The 13,146-nt window shown below is 38.3% G+C and overlaps 2 protein-coding genes across 3 annotated transcripts; both read right to left on the bottom strand.

The window, feature by feature from the left end:
• Positions 1-117: 117 nt before the first annotated feature.
• On the bottom strand, positions 118-4,096 carry LOC113686018 (uncharacterized). Its single transcript, XM_027203612.2, has 6 exons — positions 3,801-4,096; positions 2,695-3,076; positions 2,448-2,508; positions 1,889-2,021; positions 1,343-1,495; positions 118-889 (listed from the first exon to the last, which is right to left on the bottom strand). The coding sequence occupies exons 1-6, from the start codon at positions 3,862-3,864 to the stop codon at positions 834-836; spliced, it is 849 nt and encodes a 282-aa protein (XP_027059413.2). The 5' UTR covers positions 3,865-4,096; the 3' UTR covers positions 118-833.
• Positions 4,097-5,757: 1,661 nt separating this feature from the next.
• Positions 5,758-12,585, bottom strand: LOC113685989 (uncharacterized). 2 transcript variants are annotated; one of them, XM_027203581.2, is made up of 7 exons: positions 12,366-12,585; positions 10,213-10,342; positions 9,251-9,617; positions 8,942-9,005; positions 8,371-8,500; positions 7,518-7,691; positions 5,758-7,274 (listed from the first exon to the last, which is right to left on the bottom strand). In XM_027203581.2, exons 2-7 carry the CDS (start codon positions 10,280-10,282, stop codon positions 7,162-7,164), a joined length of 918 nt encoding a protein of 305 aa, XP_027059382.2. In that variant the 5' UTR covers positions 10,283-10,342; positions 12,366-12,585; the 3' UTR covers positions 5,758-7,161. The 2 variants fall into 2 exon arrangements, with proteins under 2 accessions (XP_027059382.2, XP_027059383.2); XM_027203582.2 differs by lacking the exon at positions 12,366-12,585 and adding an exon at positions 12,036-12,303.
• Between the last annotated feature and the right edge of the window lie 561 nt (positions 12,586-13,146).

Below are 13,146 nucleotides of genomic sequence, written 5' to 3'. Positions count from 1 at the left end.
CCGGCAAGAAAGGTTGCTTCCTTCGGCACGACGTTCTGGTTAGCCCATTAACTACATACTGACCTCAAAAGTACAAAAAAAACAGGTGCTTCTAGCATTAATGAAATAACAAGGCAATTAGAGAAGAACCGAGTTTTATTACTGAGAAAACTAAATTGGATAATGATACTTTTATCATCCTGACATCCCAAAAGTTGGGTTACTTTATTAACGTGCTTTACGAAACACTACAGATTTCTTTTCACAGAAAAGAGGAGAACTGGCAGTCAAGTATACCAATCAATTACTTACTAATGTAAAAATGTCCTTATTGATATCACCCATTACTTATCCCACTGACAATTATTTGATGACATATACTAGGAACAACTAAATTATCTAGAGTATGCTGAGGGGATACTTTCTGTAATGGTCTCCACAAGGATGCTCCTAATTTCAAAAGTTTCAAAAGTTGAGGCAGAGAAAGGGTAGGGATCCTACAGCTCAGTTATTAATCTAAACAATTTGGTGGGTTGAGTGTTGGCAGTTGTCCTTTATATTCCCACCTTTACTGCCTGTATACCAGTGGTACTCACTAGGTGCATGGGACCACAAAGGGGCATCCTTGAGAAAAATTATGTTAGTTTCTCCATACCTGGCAATTTTCAGAACTTAACCTTAATAAAAAAATATGAGAATGATGTTCTAAGTTTCAATTATGACCAGCTAATACTCAAAGTATCAGTAGTACAATTTGATATAAAATTAGGGTTAAAACTTAGGTATGTTGGTTCTAAAAAATGTTGATTGAAGAAGAAAAGCCATCTTAAGTTTTTTATACTTGAAGAGATTTGTTAGACTGGTGTTTCAACCCTAACACCAGCATTTTCACAGCTCTGACCAACAGATTCTGCAAGTAAATAAAAAGAATGATTATCAGTCAGTAAGTTAATGAGAGGAAATGGAATCATGATATGATTATATTATCATTGTATGTAGGCTTAAAAACAGTGATCATGGTACATATTGATTAATGATGTCAGTGAAGTGAAAGCACAAGGAAACAACAAGAAATTAGATAGAGAAATGAAGAGATTTAGTAATAATAGAGCAACCTCAAATTTGAGGTGTCAGCTCCATTCCATAACCCTATACCCCCCTAACATTGATATCTATATTCTCCATACTGTTCTATTTCCTCTGGTACTGACAAGGAAAATTTGTTTGATCATAAAAAGCTTCAAAATTAGTGATCATTTCCTTTTTCCTCATGACCTTCATGTTTGATTTTAATGGTGATACTTTGAGGAGAAATTAGATGCCAGTCACTCTAAGGGATTGAAGAGTTAATAATTAACCATACCAGCACTACTGGTTGACTCATTCAGTTTTCCAGAGGATCCAAATGTAGAATAAGCTGAGTGGTACCAAAGGTAGGTAATTAAACATATAATCACTACTATTGCAAGAGCAAGAAAAACAGCAAGGACTTTGGATCCCACATAGGTCATGAACCCTGTAAGAAATAAAAAACTTCCATCACAAATCATGAATAAGCAAGAATTCCCACAACTTTGGTTTCTTTCATAGATCTATAAAACCATTGACAATGTTAAGCCCTAGGATGGATGAGCAGAGTTGTTAAGGGCGGTAGGAAGGGGTGGAAGGGGTGGAAGGGGTGGAAGGGGTGGAAGGGGGCCATGACCTCAACTCCTCATATTTCAGACACTATTTTCTGAAATTGCCCCAATCTTTTATGGTAATGTGAGGCCCACTGAAAGTAAAGATCTTCCAGAGGGAAAGATTTTCATAGGTATGTATAGAAGATACCATCCAAACCAACCCCTAGTCCCTTCAAGAAGACATTATTTCTCCATTCCAACTATAAGCTGGCCCTATTTTCACTTACCAGGTCGTGGTGCTGTTGATTTCATTGGATCTTTACATGCACATGTTTTAGGATCCATCAACTTGTTTTCAGCCTTACAATGATGTTCATAAAATGATGTGCAAACACAGGAACATTTCGTCTTATTCCACTTCTGTGTGAAGCACAACAAAAATAATATATTTTTAGGTTACTTCAATCAATCAGTCAGTTAGTAATAACCCATTCAAGTACGAACTACACAAGTAAATTTTAGTCAAGTACTCCCTTATTTATTTCCCTTTCCATTTCATGTTCATCTCAGTTGTTAACCCATAATAATTGATTATAGGTGTGGGCTGTTTTAAAAGGATTTTGGCTTCCAGTTTGCAACTGACCATTCTTCATTTATTCATTTAATAATTGGTTTAATGTGTACTCCCAAAAAAGGATTTAAACTTTAAACTAATTCCTCCTGTGTAACAATCCTTGTGGGTAGAGTGACCAAGATTTTGCTTTACCAACAACTCGTGTAAGTGTTGCATGACCCATTTAACATTGTGAAATAATGGAAATACTAGTCAATTCACCACCTTATTACCTTTTCAAGCGGACAACGTTCATGTGTGTTGCATTCATATCGACAGAGATGGTTATTCCACCTAGAAGAATGGAAAAATGTCACAGAAATAAAATTTTCATTTAATCTACCGATAGGCTTCTAAGTGTGTCCTAACTGAAATGCAAAGGCAGAGCTTGTTGGGCTAGGGGTCTGAGAAGCACAATAAAATCTGAAATTAACAGATGCTTCTCTCTCTCCACTGACTTTTTTGTGGTAAATCACTCACCCAAAGCCCTTTTTTGGTTTCACGACATCGTCAGGCGGAGGCGAACGTGGATATAAACATTTGCATTGGCAGCTTTCGTCGTTCCATTCCTGCACTTTTAAATCACAATCGAGAGGACTTGCCTTGCACTCAGGGCCACATTTCGTGTGATTCTGGAGTCTTATTTGTGTCGATAGTCTATTGGTAGTATCATAGACCGAAAATGTAACCTCCCTACTCTCTGTGACCACACATTTCTTGATGTTGGGGCTTTCGTACCCGTACGAGCCCTCGCACCGGTGGAGTCGTATGAAATATGGATAATATCTGTGGTGCGGTTCGTCCACTGCCACAGTCGAGAGGACTGGTGGATTGCACTCAACAGCAACAGGTTTGACAGCCGCTGAAAATGAACACAATCGAACGGTAATGCAAAATGTCTTGATCTTCCTCCCCCGCCCCGTATCTCCACTAAATAACACGATCAGCCCAGCAGAACCTGATCACATGTCTTGATCGAAATTTCTCAAGGGACTCGTCCATGAAGGGTTATTACCGGTTGAGGGATCTTTCGATGAATGAAATCAGAAAGCGAAAGTAAACGCCCCACTTTGTGTTTGTCTTGATCGAAGAAAGTTTTGAGCCTGATGCGTGGATGTTTGACCTTACTTATTTTTCTAGAGCCTCTAGATAAAGAAAATATATTGTATGATAGAATTGGTGACTTTTTTACAGAAACCTTTTGGTTGCTGAGAAAAATTCAGACAGGACGTAAACTCGGTGACTTAGGGTTTTCCCCGATAGCCGATAGTTTTTAAAATAACTTCCTAACATTTGACTGCTTTTTCTTTGTCGTTTTTATCTACATATTCCCAATACAGTAGTATTTCATTGTTTGTTACATATGCTGTAACCAGGAATCAAACCGGAATTTAGCGGTCGATAGTAGTTTTATGAATCTGGCGTTGGTGACGAGGAATGAATAAATGAATGAACGAAAACGGTGCATCTATCACAAATAGCTTCATTACATCACCACAGGTGCAGACTTAATCATTAAGTATTGGGATTTTGAGAATGAAACAGTCAAGCTATGTGTGAGAATCGACACTTGGCAATTTACTCACCGGTACATTGAAATGCGGCTTGGGATAAAAGAAGAACAATTGTCCAAATTGAAAACTGCATCATAGCTCTTGAATCCTTGTCCTGATGTGTTGTTATTCTCTGCTAGATCGGCGAATTCTCTACCTATATCCGTTAAAGCCAGGACCTGACTCACGTTCGATTTGTAGGTCTTGGTTCATTGAAATGAAGTCGCGTCGTAATTACTAGGTTATTAAGTTTCAGTGATATGTAAATAGGTCACAAGACGAAGGCGGAACAATACAAGATGACAGGTTGACAATCGAGACTGATCAAATAAATACTGCCAGAAAATGAAAGTCTTTTGTATGGACTCAAAGGCTGAGACGGGGCTTTCCCCTGTTACTTAGAGGAGCGTGAGAAAAATTCTCTTCGATTACCCGTCGGAATTATTCCCATAACATGACGACATTTTACATCAATTAATCAGATTTCTCTTTTTAATCTTGACAGTACAGGAAATAAGGAAATAAAAGATAGTCAGATCGAAAGTCTACAAAATATTCCAAAGAGTTTTACGATTGTACATTCTTTTGAAATAATTGATAGACATTCCTTTCTAACACCCACTCTCACACCCATTTTCTAAGGAAATCACTTGATACTTACACGTTTTTTCGTCGCATAAGAAGGCTTAGGGATTCGATTTCAAGAGAGATAGCGGTTTTATTCCACCGGAAGTTGATGATATCGCTTCAAGCGGAAAGAAGAGAGCACGCTTTGCCGTGGTACTAAATACCACACTGTAGTGATTTCTGTTTGTGAATCCAACTCAAATGATCCTTTTTTATTGTTTTCCAAACCCTAGTCGTTGTTGTAGCTGATCAGCTTTGTGTGTATGATCTTTCCGGTACTGCACTTAAAAGCGGATCATAAACGATCTTGTAAGTAACTGCTGCCGAGGAATACAAGTTAAGTTACGAATTAAGTATTGATAAATATACTAGTACACGTTAATTGTCACGAAATTGTCAGTGATTGGAATAGAGCGCGTGTTAGATTTCACAATTTGCAGACAAAGTAGGCAGTTCATTTACTTTGCGAGAGATGTTGTAATTGTACGCGTTTAGTCCGCTAAATAAGAAAGGAAAAGGTGTTTTAAATATAGGTCTATTACGATAGGTTTGTTTGGCATATGGGATTTTACCATATTCGTGATTTTTAAAAAAAATACTAGCTTAGTTTAGGCGAATGAAGAGTTTAGAGAGAATTGTCAAGATTATTACATTGTGAAGCGTAAATCGTAGTGATCAACGCAAATAAACCTTGAAAAAGAAGATTGCTTACAGTCCTCTTCGATCGAGTTCACCAGCGACTGCAGAGTCTGTAGAGATTTCGCGACAACTCTATGAGCAGGAATGAATTCACAGAAGTAGAATGGAGTTTAGAAAAAAAGAAAATGGTGCCTGATGTCAGGCTTCCGTGCGTTTGGTAATAATACTAAGTATTCGCGAAGATTGCGGATCAGTCACTAATCCTAGCAACTTTTTCCCATAGCGCCCTGCTTTTGGGGGGTCGCCTTTCGGGATTCCAATCGTACCATACATGAAGGTTTTTTATTTTTCTGTTTCTTTTTTTAGCTCATGATGATGAAATCATTTAATCAAAATTATAATAGCTTTTCGAGGTTTTAGTTTCTCATACATTCATCAACATCATGTTATTATCACGACTATCTAGTATTCACAGAGGAAAAAAAATGGTTGTATCCGTTATTACCAGATTTTTGTTATTCCCGAGGTTATTTCTTTCAAGGTCAAAGTTTTGAGGGTTCGTTACTTTGGAGGATTTTCCATTCTCTGAATTGAGCCCTGTTTTTCGTAGGGTGGGTTCTATGTTCAGTAAAGCAATGATTAGTTACTAGAAAGGGGAACTGCAGGCTCTATCGTGAGACTACAAATGTTTAAGTTACAAATTCTTCACCTAATAGTCTTCAAATTCTTTAATTTCCATATTTATTGAATTTCTCATTTCCAGAGAGTCGGGGATTATTTACAGCTTCCCTTTGTTCACGTGTAGTTGGTAAATCATTTTTAAGAAGCACTTTTGAATCAATATAGCACCATGTCATAACCCAAAACATGATACAATTGTCTGAAAGTGGGTGCGACATTGCGTTGTGCTACTTTCAGTGATTCCTATTAGATGTCCCTAGCTATACTCTTATGTTCCGCATATAGACAATGATTATTTTTCCAAATTACCTCTTCTAGCTAAAAGATCTGACTAGTTTTTTTTTTTTAAATAAATACGATGCTAAAATACTAACAATGTTATCTTTATAACAATTTTAAAATGATCGTTGAAGGAGCTAGCTTGACCATGATTGGCAAGCGTTGTGCACGTGATTCCTTGGGTTATGAATTTACGAGTAATACCCCATTCACGCCAAAGCTTACACATGTTTTACTGCTTTGTTGACCTTTCTACCCTCAGAGTGATTAGCATCTAATCTCTCCTACCATATCACCCTTGAAACAAACATTAAGGTCATGAGAATAAAGGGAATGATCACCAACTAAAGCAGCTCTTGACTATTAAACAAATTCTCTTTGTCAGCACCTTGATAAATGTATAGTGAATGGTATGGAGAATAGGGATACTGATGCTAGGGGATAAAGAGTTAAATGCGGATTGAAAATTTCTTCTTCATAGAAGCTGCTTAAACTGATGTTTGTCGACGTCTAATTTAGCACATTGAAAATAAAGGTTAGTGACAACTTGAACCCTACTGATGAAAAATTGGTTCAACTTACCACGTTTTACTGAGTACATTGGGTACAAGAAAGGGACATATCCTAGCAAATAAATGAGCAAAGGCAAGCAAATATTACGTGTTATTAACACTACTCTCTCTGCCTCCAATTTGGGGGGATTAAATTGTATTCGTTGTTGAAATATATTATTTAAGAGTACACTCCTCATTTCATAGACAGGGAAAAAACATCTGCCTTCATGTTATTGACTTTTATATATAAAAAATCGCCTCTAAGCGATCTCAGCGAAATAGTTCAGCTTTTTCAAATTTGGTCAGTTACATATAAGTTCAGCTCTGTACCTGCGCAAATAAGGTGAGGAGAGCATATCAGCTCACTATCTATCACAAAAGATTTTAATCTCGACATCGAGATTAACTACTGAGCACATCCTATAGTTTTATTGTTATATTAGGGTCGAATGGGTCATTACACTTCATCTTGTCTTTATGTGGATGTTTCTCTTTTGTTTCTTCTGTGGCATATCGTCCCCATTACACTTCACCTTGTCTTTATGTGGATGTTTCTCTTTTGTTTCTTCTGTGGCATATCGTCGCTGAGATACTAGTATCCCTGAGGTATGGTTTTAGATGCTTGTAACTCGTACTTTGGGGGACAAAGGAGCAGTGCAGCTATCGTCGTCACTTGAATCCTTCGCACCTTCTAAGGACTCGGCAGAATTAGCAGCCACCTTTAGGTCTGAAAGGTTTTATAGATAACGATAATATTATTAATATAGCTTGTATTTAAGAAAGCAGATCGATGATATTTCTTGCATAACTTAAATCCTTTGCGTCCATCAGTTCCTCCTAAATCTCCCCCTCCCCCCCCCCCCCCTTTGATACCTCCTAAGCAGCGACCATCCCTGATTCTCGGATAAGATTTGGATATGATCCCTATTTTGTATCCAGAAAAACTCCTCATATTCTTCAAGATACTTACATCGAGAAGCAACTTCATCATTCGTCTTTCCTGGGTCTGATCCGTCGAGCGGAGCGTTGGCCGAGCTGTTTCGGTTTCTCTTTCGTACCCAGTGTACCAGAGCACAAATAAGGAGTATGATGATGACTGCTTGACCTATCAGAAGTGTTATAAACATCCGGTTTCGAGAGTAAACTGCAGGAAAAAACAAATACTTTTAGAAAAAAAAATTAAAAGCTGGTAACATTTCAGGGGAATAACGGCTTGCCAAATTAAAGTAAAATATTTCCAAAAGAAATCAGACAGGGAATGAATTCATAAGTATAGTCTTAAATTGGGGGCTGCCTTAACCAAAATGTTGTGCTAAACGCGTGACAAAATGTGCCTCCTAACCTGCTGAACAGGGGTATCACTTTTGTGTTTTTCAGGCGAACGGAGGCAAACGCGAGGCAAGCGTGAAGGGTGTTCACGTGCATTGGGAGATGCACAGAAGAAAAATGTGAAAAGGTGAAATTTAAAATGAAAAAATGTTCGATAATCAAAAAAAAAAATTTGTCACATTTCTTTCTGATAAAAGAAATGGTCTTTAAAGATGATTTAATAACATAGCGTCCTGAATATGTCCGTGCTTGAGATTATAGACTACAAATTATAATTCCATGTTTTTTCCCCCAAATTGCCCCAAGCTTTTTCGTCAATGCGAATTCCATTGCAAACAAACTACAGCAGCTTTAAATACCATTTTATACCTCTGGGTGGAGAAGGACTTTTCCTAGGCTAGAGCCTCGTCTTGGACTCCAGCGGTTCACCAAATGTCAGTGCATCGTGTTAGCATCAAATTAGAGATAAACCCATTTTAGAGATACGTGTTTACCTGCTTTATGTCTGCGGAACGCCTTCACATCCACGCACTGGCAATCAACGTCAATTCCCAATTCCATTTGTATGCAGTCATTTACTGCACTGCTCTCACATTTGCAACCGCAGATGTCTTTGCTCCAAGTCTTTACAAAACAAAAAGAATTATGATGCGCTTCAGATGAAGAACCAGTTATGAAAAAGAATGTGTAACGATTAAAACCCGTGAGAGGAATGTAATATCAAGCTGTCAAATACTGTTCTTCTACATGGTACATTTTGTACATATATTTTCATTCATTTAAGACTTTCTTCAGGAAAACATAGAAATTTTTTTTGTCACAGTCGAGCAGAGAATCGTTGAGCAGTTTTATATTTACGCAGTGGAAAGACTCCCAATCGATTAAAAAGTCTTCTAAGATCTGAATCTTGGGAATAATTGGTTTTGACTTGTAATTCAGGTGGCATCGGGAGACAACTTACTGCAGAGAGTGCGTCATTCGAACGTTGACTATTTTCTAAATTTGTATTTTCCTTCCATTAATTGTGAAATTCTTAAAATTCGGCGGTTATGAAGAATGCCTTACCATTCTGATGGGACAGTGCTCAGGTGCTCGGTCACATTCGCATGCGCATTTATATTTGTTCCACCTGAAAGAAATTCAAAAAGTAAAGACCGAAAAAATTAATAACCCAAAAATATGGATGGTTAAGTGGCTGACGAGTAATTTAATTTTTTGGTCGTGCATTTTTACCGTCCATCTCTCTGCAGTTAAATATGTCCCTAACGATCTCCTAAGATAACATGTAAATATATTCCAGCAAGGACAAACCATTAAAGGGAAAGTAAAACGTTTTTTAAGCTTCCATTGCGATTCTTAAGGTCCGGTTCGTACCTAAATCCTTCTTTGCAAGTGAGTTCCTTAGGTGGTCCGTCAGGATACTTGCATTTGCATGCGCATAAATTATCGTCCCAGTCCTGTACTGCCAAATCGCAGTCAAGCGGACTGGCTACACATTCAGGAGCGCAGCTGGTGTGATTTTTCATGGTGACGGTCGTCCGGCGAAAGTTTGCTGCACGCGAATACACTGGGACGTTTATTTCCTCGTAACTTTGTGCCACACAATGTTGCACTTTGGGAGACACTGTGCCCACTGAGCCAGCACAGCGATGAAGCTTCACATAGAAAGGGTAAAAGCCATGATCAGTTGAATCTACGGGAATAACGGTCTCGTGCGTTTGACAGAGAACATTTGTCAACCCTGAGAGAGAGGAAGAGAGGAAATAAAGCTGAATTATCATTATCGTCGTTATTGAAGTTATTATGGCTAAGATGGGAAGTGAGGTCTGGGATCCAGGATATCCGCAATTAAGATGATGTCACGTAGAATTGAACAGTGGATAGATATCTAACGAGGTAAATAAGAGTTCTGCGGGTCACAAAAACACAGACTATTTCCCTTCAACAACAAGTATTTAACAATGTAAGTGCGTTTGATCTGTTAAACTTTAAAAGGAGATTAACACTTACTTTTCATTGAAAAAGTGGGATACAGTCTGTTGATGGTTTTTACCTCACGGCAGTTCATCTTCTCAAAAAACCTGCCCCGCGTAGTCGAGCTTAGCCACGATTGTTGGTGAAGTGGAAATACCGAGTAACGGCAGAGAGGGATTTTGGCGTAAAAGCCACGAGAAGAGCTGAATACTTCCCACAGAGAATATGTTTTACGGCCGGAGTATTAAGATTTAATTTATGACGACTGATGATCCCTTTGATTAAGTGTTGATCGTTAAGATCGGCTACTTTTTCAAATCTGCACAGCCACGAAACTGTTAAAATCTGACTTTGAAACTTACTTTCCCCTTTCTGGGCCGACAAAGTTACATCCAGTAGTTCAAATACAAAAATGGAAATGACCAGCAACATTTTCGTTTAGCTTTCAGGAAATTCACTCGCAGTACGATCTCACGTTTGATCCTGAGGAATCTGAAAGGAAAACATAAATAAATAAAAAAAAAACGTGAGCTTGTGTGCAGGGTATACTTCACTAGTCCAATGAATTAAACGGTTAGTGACGTGATTTCTGAGCTCTTTAAAACGAACATTACCAAAATACCTAACTTTGAAGAATTCGGACTCATAATGAATTATCAATTAGAGCTTGTCGTCTTTACAGCTTAATTAACCATTTTGAGCAATTAACACCGATAGTGGTACCTAGACTTTTACCTTACCCTCTAAATCATAAGCTAGAGGAGCTTTTTGAAAAGTTCAAACTGCCAAACTGCCTGCTTACATTTCGTATAGGCAGTCTAAAATATATCAGGGTTAGAAAATTTGAGATACTTGTATTGAATTGTGAGGAGGGAAGTTGCTGGATCATGTCTCAGTTCTGTTTTTGACTGAATAAAACTGAAAGATTTTAATGGGTTGAACTTCCTGTCAAGGCAAACTTTGTGCGACACTCCCAGGAAGTCCAAATGAGACTTGGTGAGCGAGTGAGTGTAGCGTTTCAGTGGACTGTTTCAAGGTTCATTTTCAGTGCGAAACACACGTTCAGGGAGTAAGCCTCGATTCCTCTTCCTTCATCTGCATTTAATAACAAAATTGAAAAGGAGCCAATGTCCAGTCAAGCAGTGCTAAAAAACTGGTTCGATGGAATATCGAGGGAAGTAAAGTATCGATATCACCTCGTCAGTAGAATACAGGAAGGGAATACTAAAATTATTTACCAGACAACCTCTGAGGAATATCGTTCGTTTTACTGTGGTGTTATCTACATAAGGTCTCGTTGTACACTATGTTTATTCCTTAATTTACCACCTCTTGAGAAATCAGCAGATCTGGGCGCGTCTACGATCACTGTTCTATCTTTAAGCTAAATACTTACATAAGCTTGATATGCAATACTTTATTTAGTCACCTTACGCATCACGAGTTGCCAACCTTTCCCTAATCGCATAATGTTGTGATTAAGAAATGGCGATCGAAATCCCCTCAAAAGTGTGTTGATTTTATGTCAGTCACCACTCCCTACTTGGAAGACGACCGGTGGATAATTATTTGCTTATCTGAATGCTAAAGTGATGGTGATCACACGATACGTGTATCCGATTAAAAAACCAAACTAATCGGAGTGACGAGTACATACACATTTGACACGGGAACTTGAATGCAAGTAAGACTAGATCTGATAAGGTAGATTAAGAAATTTTCCAACGAGGTCCGACAGATAAAAGAGGACAGCAAACAAACCAAATTAAGCGTTTTATGCATAACGTGTGAACGTCACTGAAGTGGTCAAAGTTTAGTTTATTTTCGGCCAGTTTTTTAAAATCACCCAAACACCTTCTAAGTATCAAACAGAAGATCAGAAAAGCTCATTCGTGGGATTGTAAATATTTATACATATGTTGCAGCACACGACGTGTAATGATGTGTCTACTCAGAGGGAACGAAAGCTACCCGCAAATCTTTTTCAATTTATAAGTCTTACATGCAGAACTCTTCTCATTCTTTCAGCCAAACGGTAATTAACGAGTCGTGCAGATTCGTCCATGATTATTGATGTTTTCAAACGTTGAAAACGCACATTTTGCTGAGAGAGTGAGCTTCTAGAAAAAGGTTCTCGAATATACAAATCAACACACCATAATGAAAATGATTTGTATTTACATACCGTAATATGTCGGTAGCTACGTTTTGAATGTCTTGGACTTGGGACTCCCTTCTTTAGCGGATTATCTACTGCTCTGTCTTTCAAAATCACTTTGCGAAATGAATTATCTTGCAGCTTAAGGAGTCTTGTGATCAACAAAGGTTTCCTTCGCTCGCAGTAACTTCGGTAAATTTGCATTAAACGAAAAGCCGTGCTAATTGAAAACACTCTTTCCATGCCTCACTGATTACTCTTACAATGAGCAGCGAGGAGGCGAGAATGATACTGCGCCTGTGCGATTTTGCTTGTAGTTAAAGGCACGCAAAAAGAGATCCGCAAATAAAAACTTACCTTTTGGCTCAAACTAGGGCGCCTTTCAGCAACTCACGAATTTCTCGAGTTTAGAGTTAAATGGATGTTGAGCTCCACGAGGTCACTCTTAATAGCCTGTTTCGAGAAAATTACTTCCGGTGGTCGATGACGTCAAAGTGACAAGATGCTTGACTTTCATAACTTTTCCATGCGATGTATCAGATATATCCGGGGTGTGCCCAGCAGTCTTCATAGTGACCTTTCTAATCATAGGTGCCCATTATTAGAAAACAAGTTATACTTTTTTGGTCAACGCAAAATTCAGGATCCTATGAAAGAAAACGGTTCTCTATTTCGTGCGACGAGAAAGAAACTTAACTATGGGCTATTTAGCTTTCCATTGCAGTATGAACCTCCTTATTTACTCTTTGTCGTTCCACCTCTTATTATGGTTTGTTTAATTTAAATCCTCTACAGATTCTGACAGTTGTTTAAGCTCGTTCGCGCTTGAACGGATATAGTTTCGCGTGACGCTCTAGGATGGTTTTTCGCACCTTTGACATGAAGTTTTCGCAATACCGTAATTTCACGTTTTCGATTACGACACGATTCTCTCCCTCGGCAATTTAAATGTCTGGCTTTTTTCAAGGGGAGTGAGCGCTGAAAGCTGAAGATCGTTTGCTGAACCGCCATTTAGGGTTAAATCTCGCTCTCTCTCACTCTCTCCTAAATCTTCCTCTCCGTGAAAACTAAATTTTTGTTACAAACGTGTGCGTTTGCTTGGCTTGTGTTCGTCTACATAGGTTACGAGGCACCACAA

The sequence above is a fragment of the Pocillopora damicornis genome, chromosome 12 (assembly GCF_964200805.1).
Source record: "Pocillopora damicornis chromosome 12, jaPocDami1.2, whole genome shotgun sequence".
NCBI classification, from domain to species: domain Eukaryota; kingdom Metazoa; phylum Cnidaria; class Anthozoa; order Scleractinia; family Pocilloporidae; genus Pocillopora; species Pocillopora damicornis.
Note: the sequence above shows the minus strand (reverse complement) of the source record. Positions and strands in the feature narration are given on the sequence as shown.

Bases quoted from the DNA above. Each gene is read 5' to 3' on its own strand.
- LOC113686018 (XM_027203612.2), bottom strand. From the start codon at position 3,864: ATGATGCAGTTTTCAATTTGGACAATTGTTCTTCTTTTATCCCAAGCC. The intron at 2,022-2,447 runs GTAATAAGGTGG...TGCTTCACACAG, and splicing joins AACGTTGTCCGCTTGAAAAG to AAGTGGAATAAGACGAAATG. The intron at 1,496-1,888 runs GTAAGTGAAAAT...TATTTCTTACAG, and splicing joins ATCAACAGCACCACGACCTG to GGTTCATGACCTATGTGGGA.
- LOC113685989 (XM_027203581.2), bottom strand. From the start codon at position 10,282: ATGTTGCTGGTCATTTCCATTTTTGTATTTGAACTACTGGATGTAACT. The intron at 9,006-9,250 runs GTACGAACCGGA...AATTTCTTTCAG, and splicing joins ACTTGCAAAGAAGGATTTAG to GTGGAACAAATATAAATGCG. The intron at 7,275-7,517 runs GTAAGTATCTTG...AAAACCTTTCAG, and splicing joins TGATGAAGTTGCTTCTCGAT to ACCTAAAGGTGGCTGCTAAT.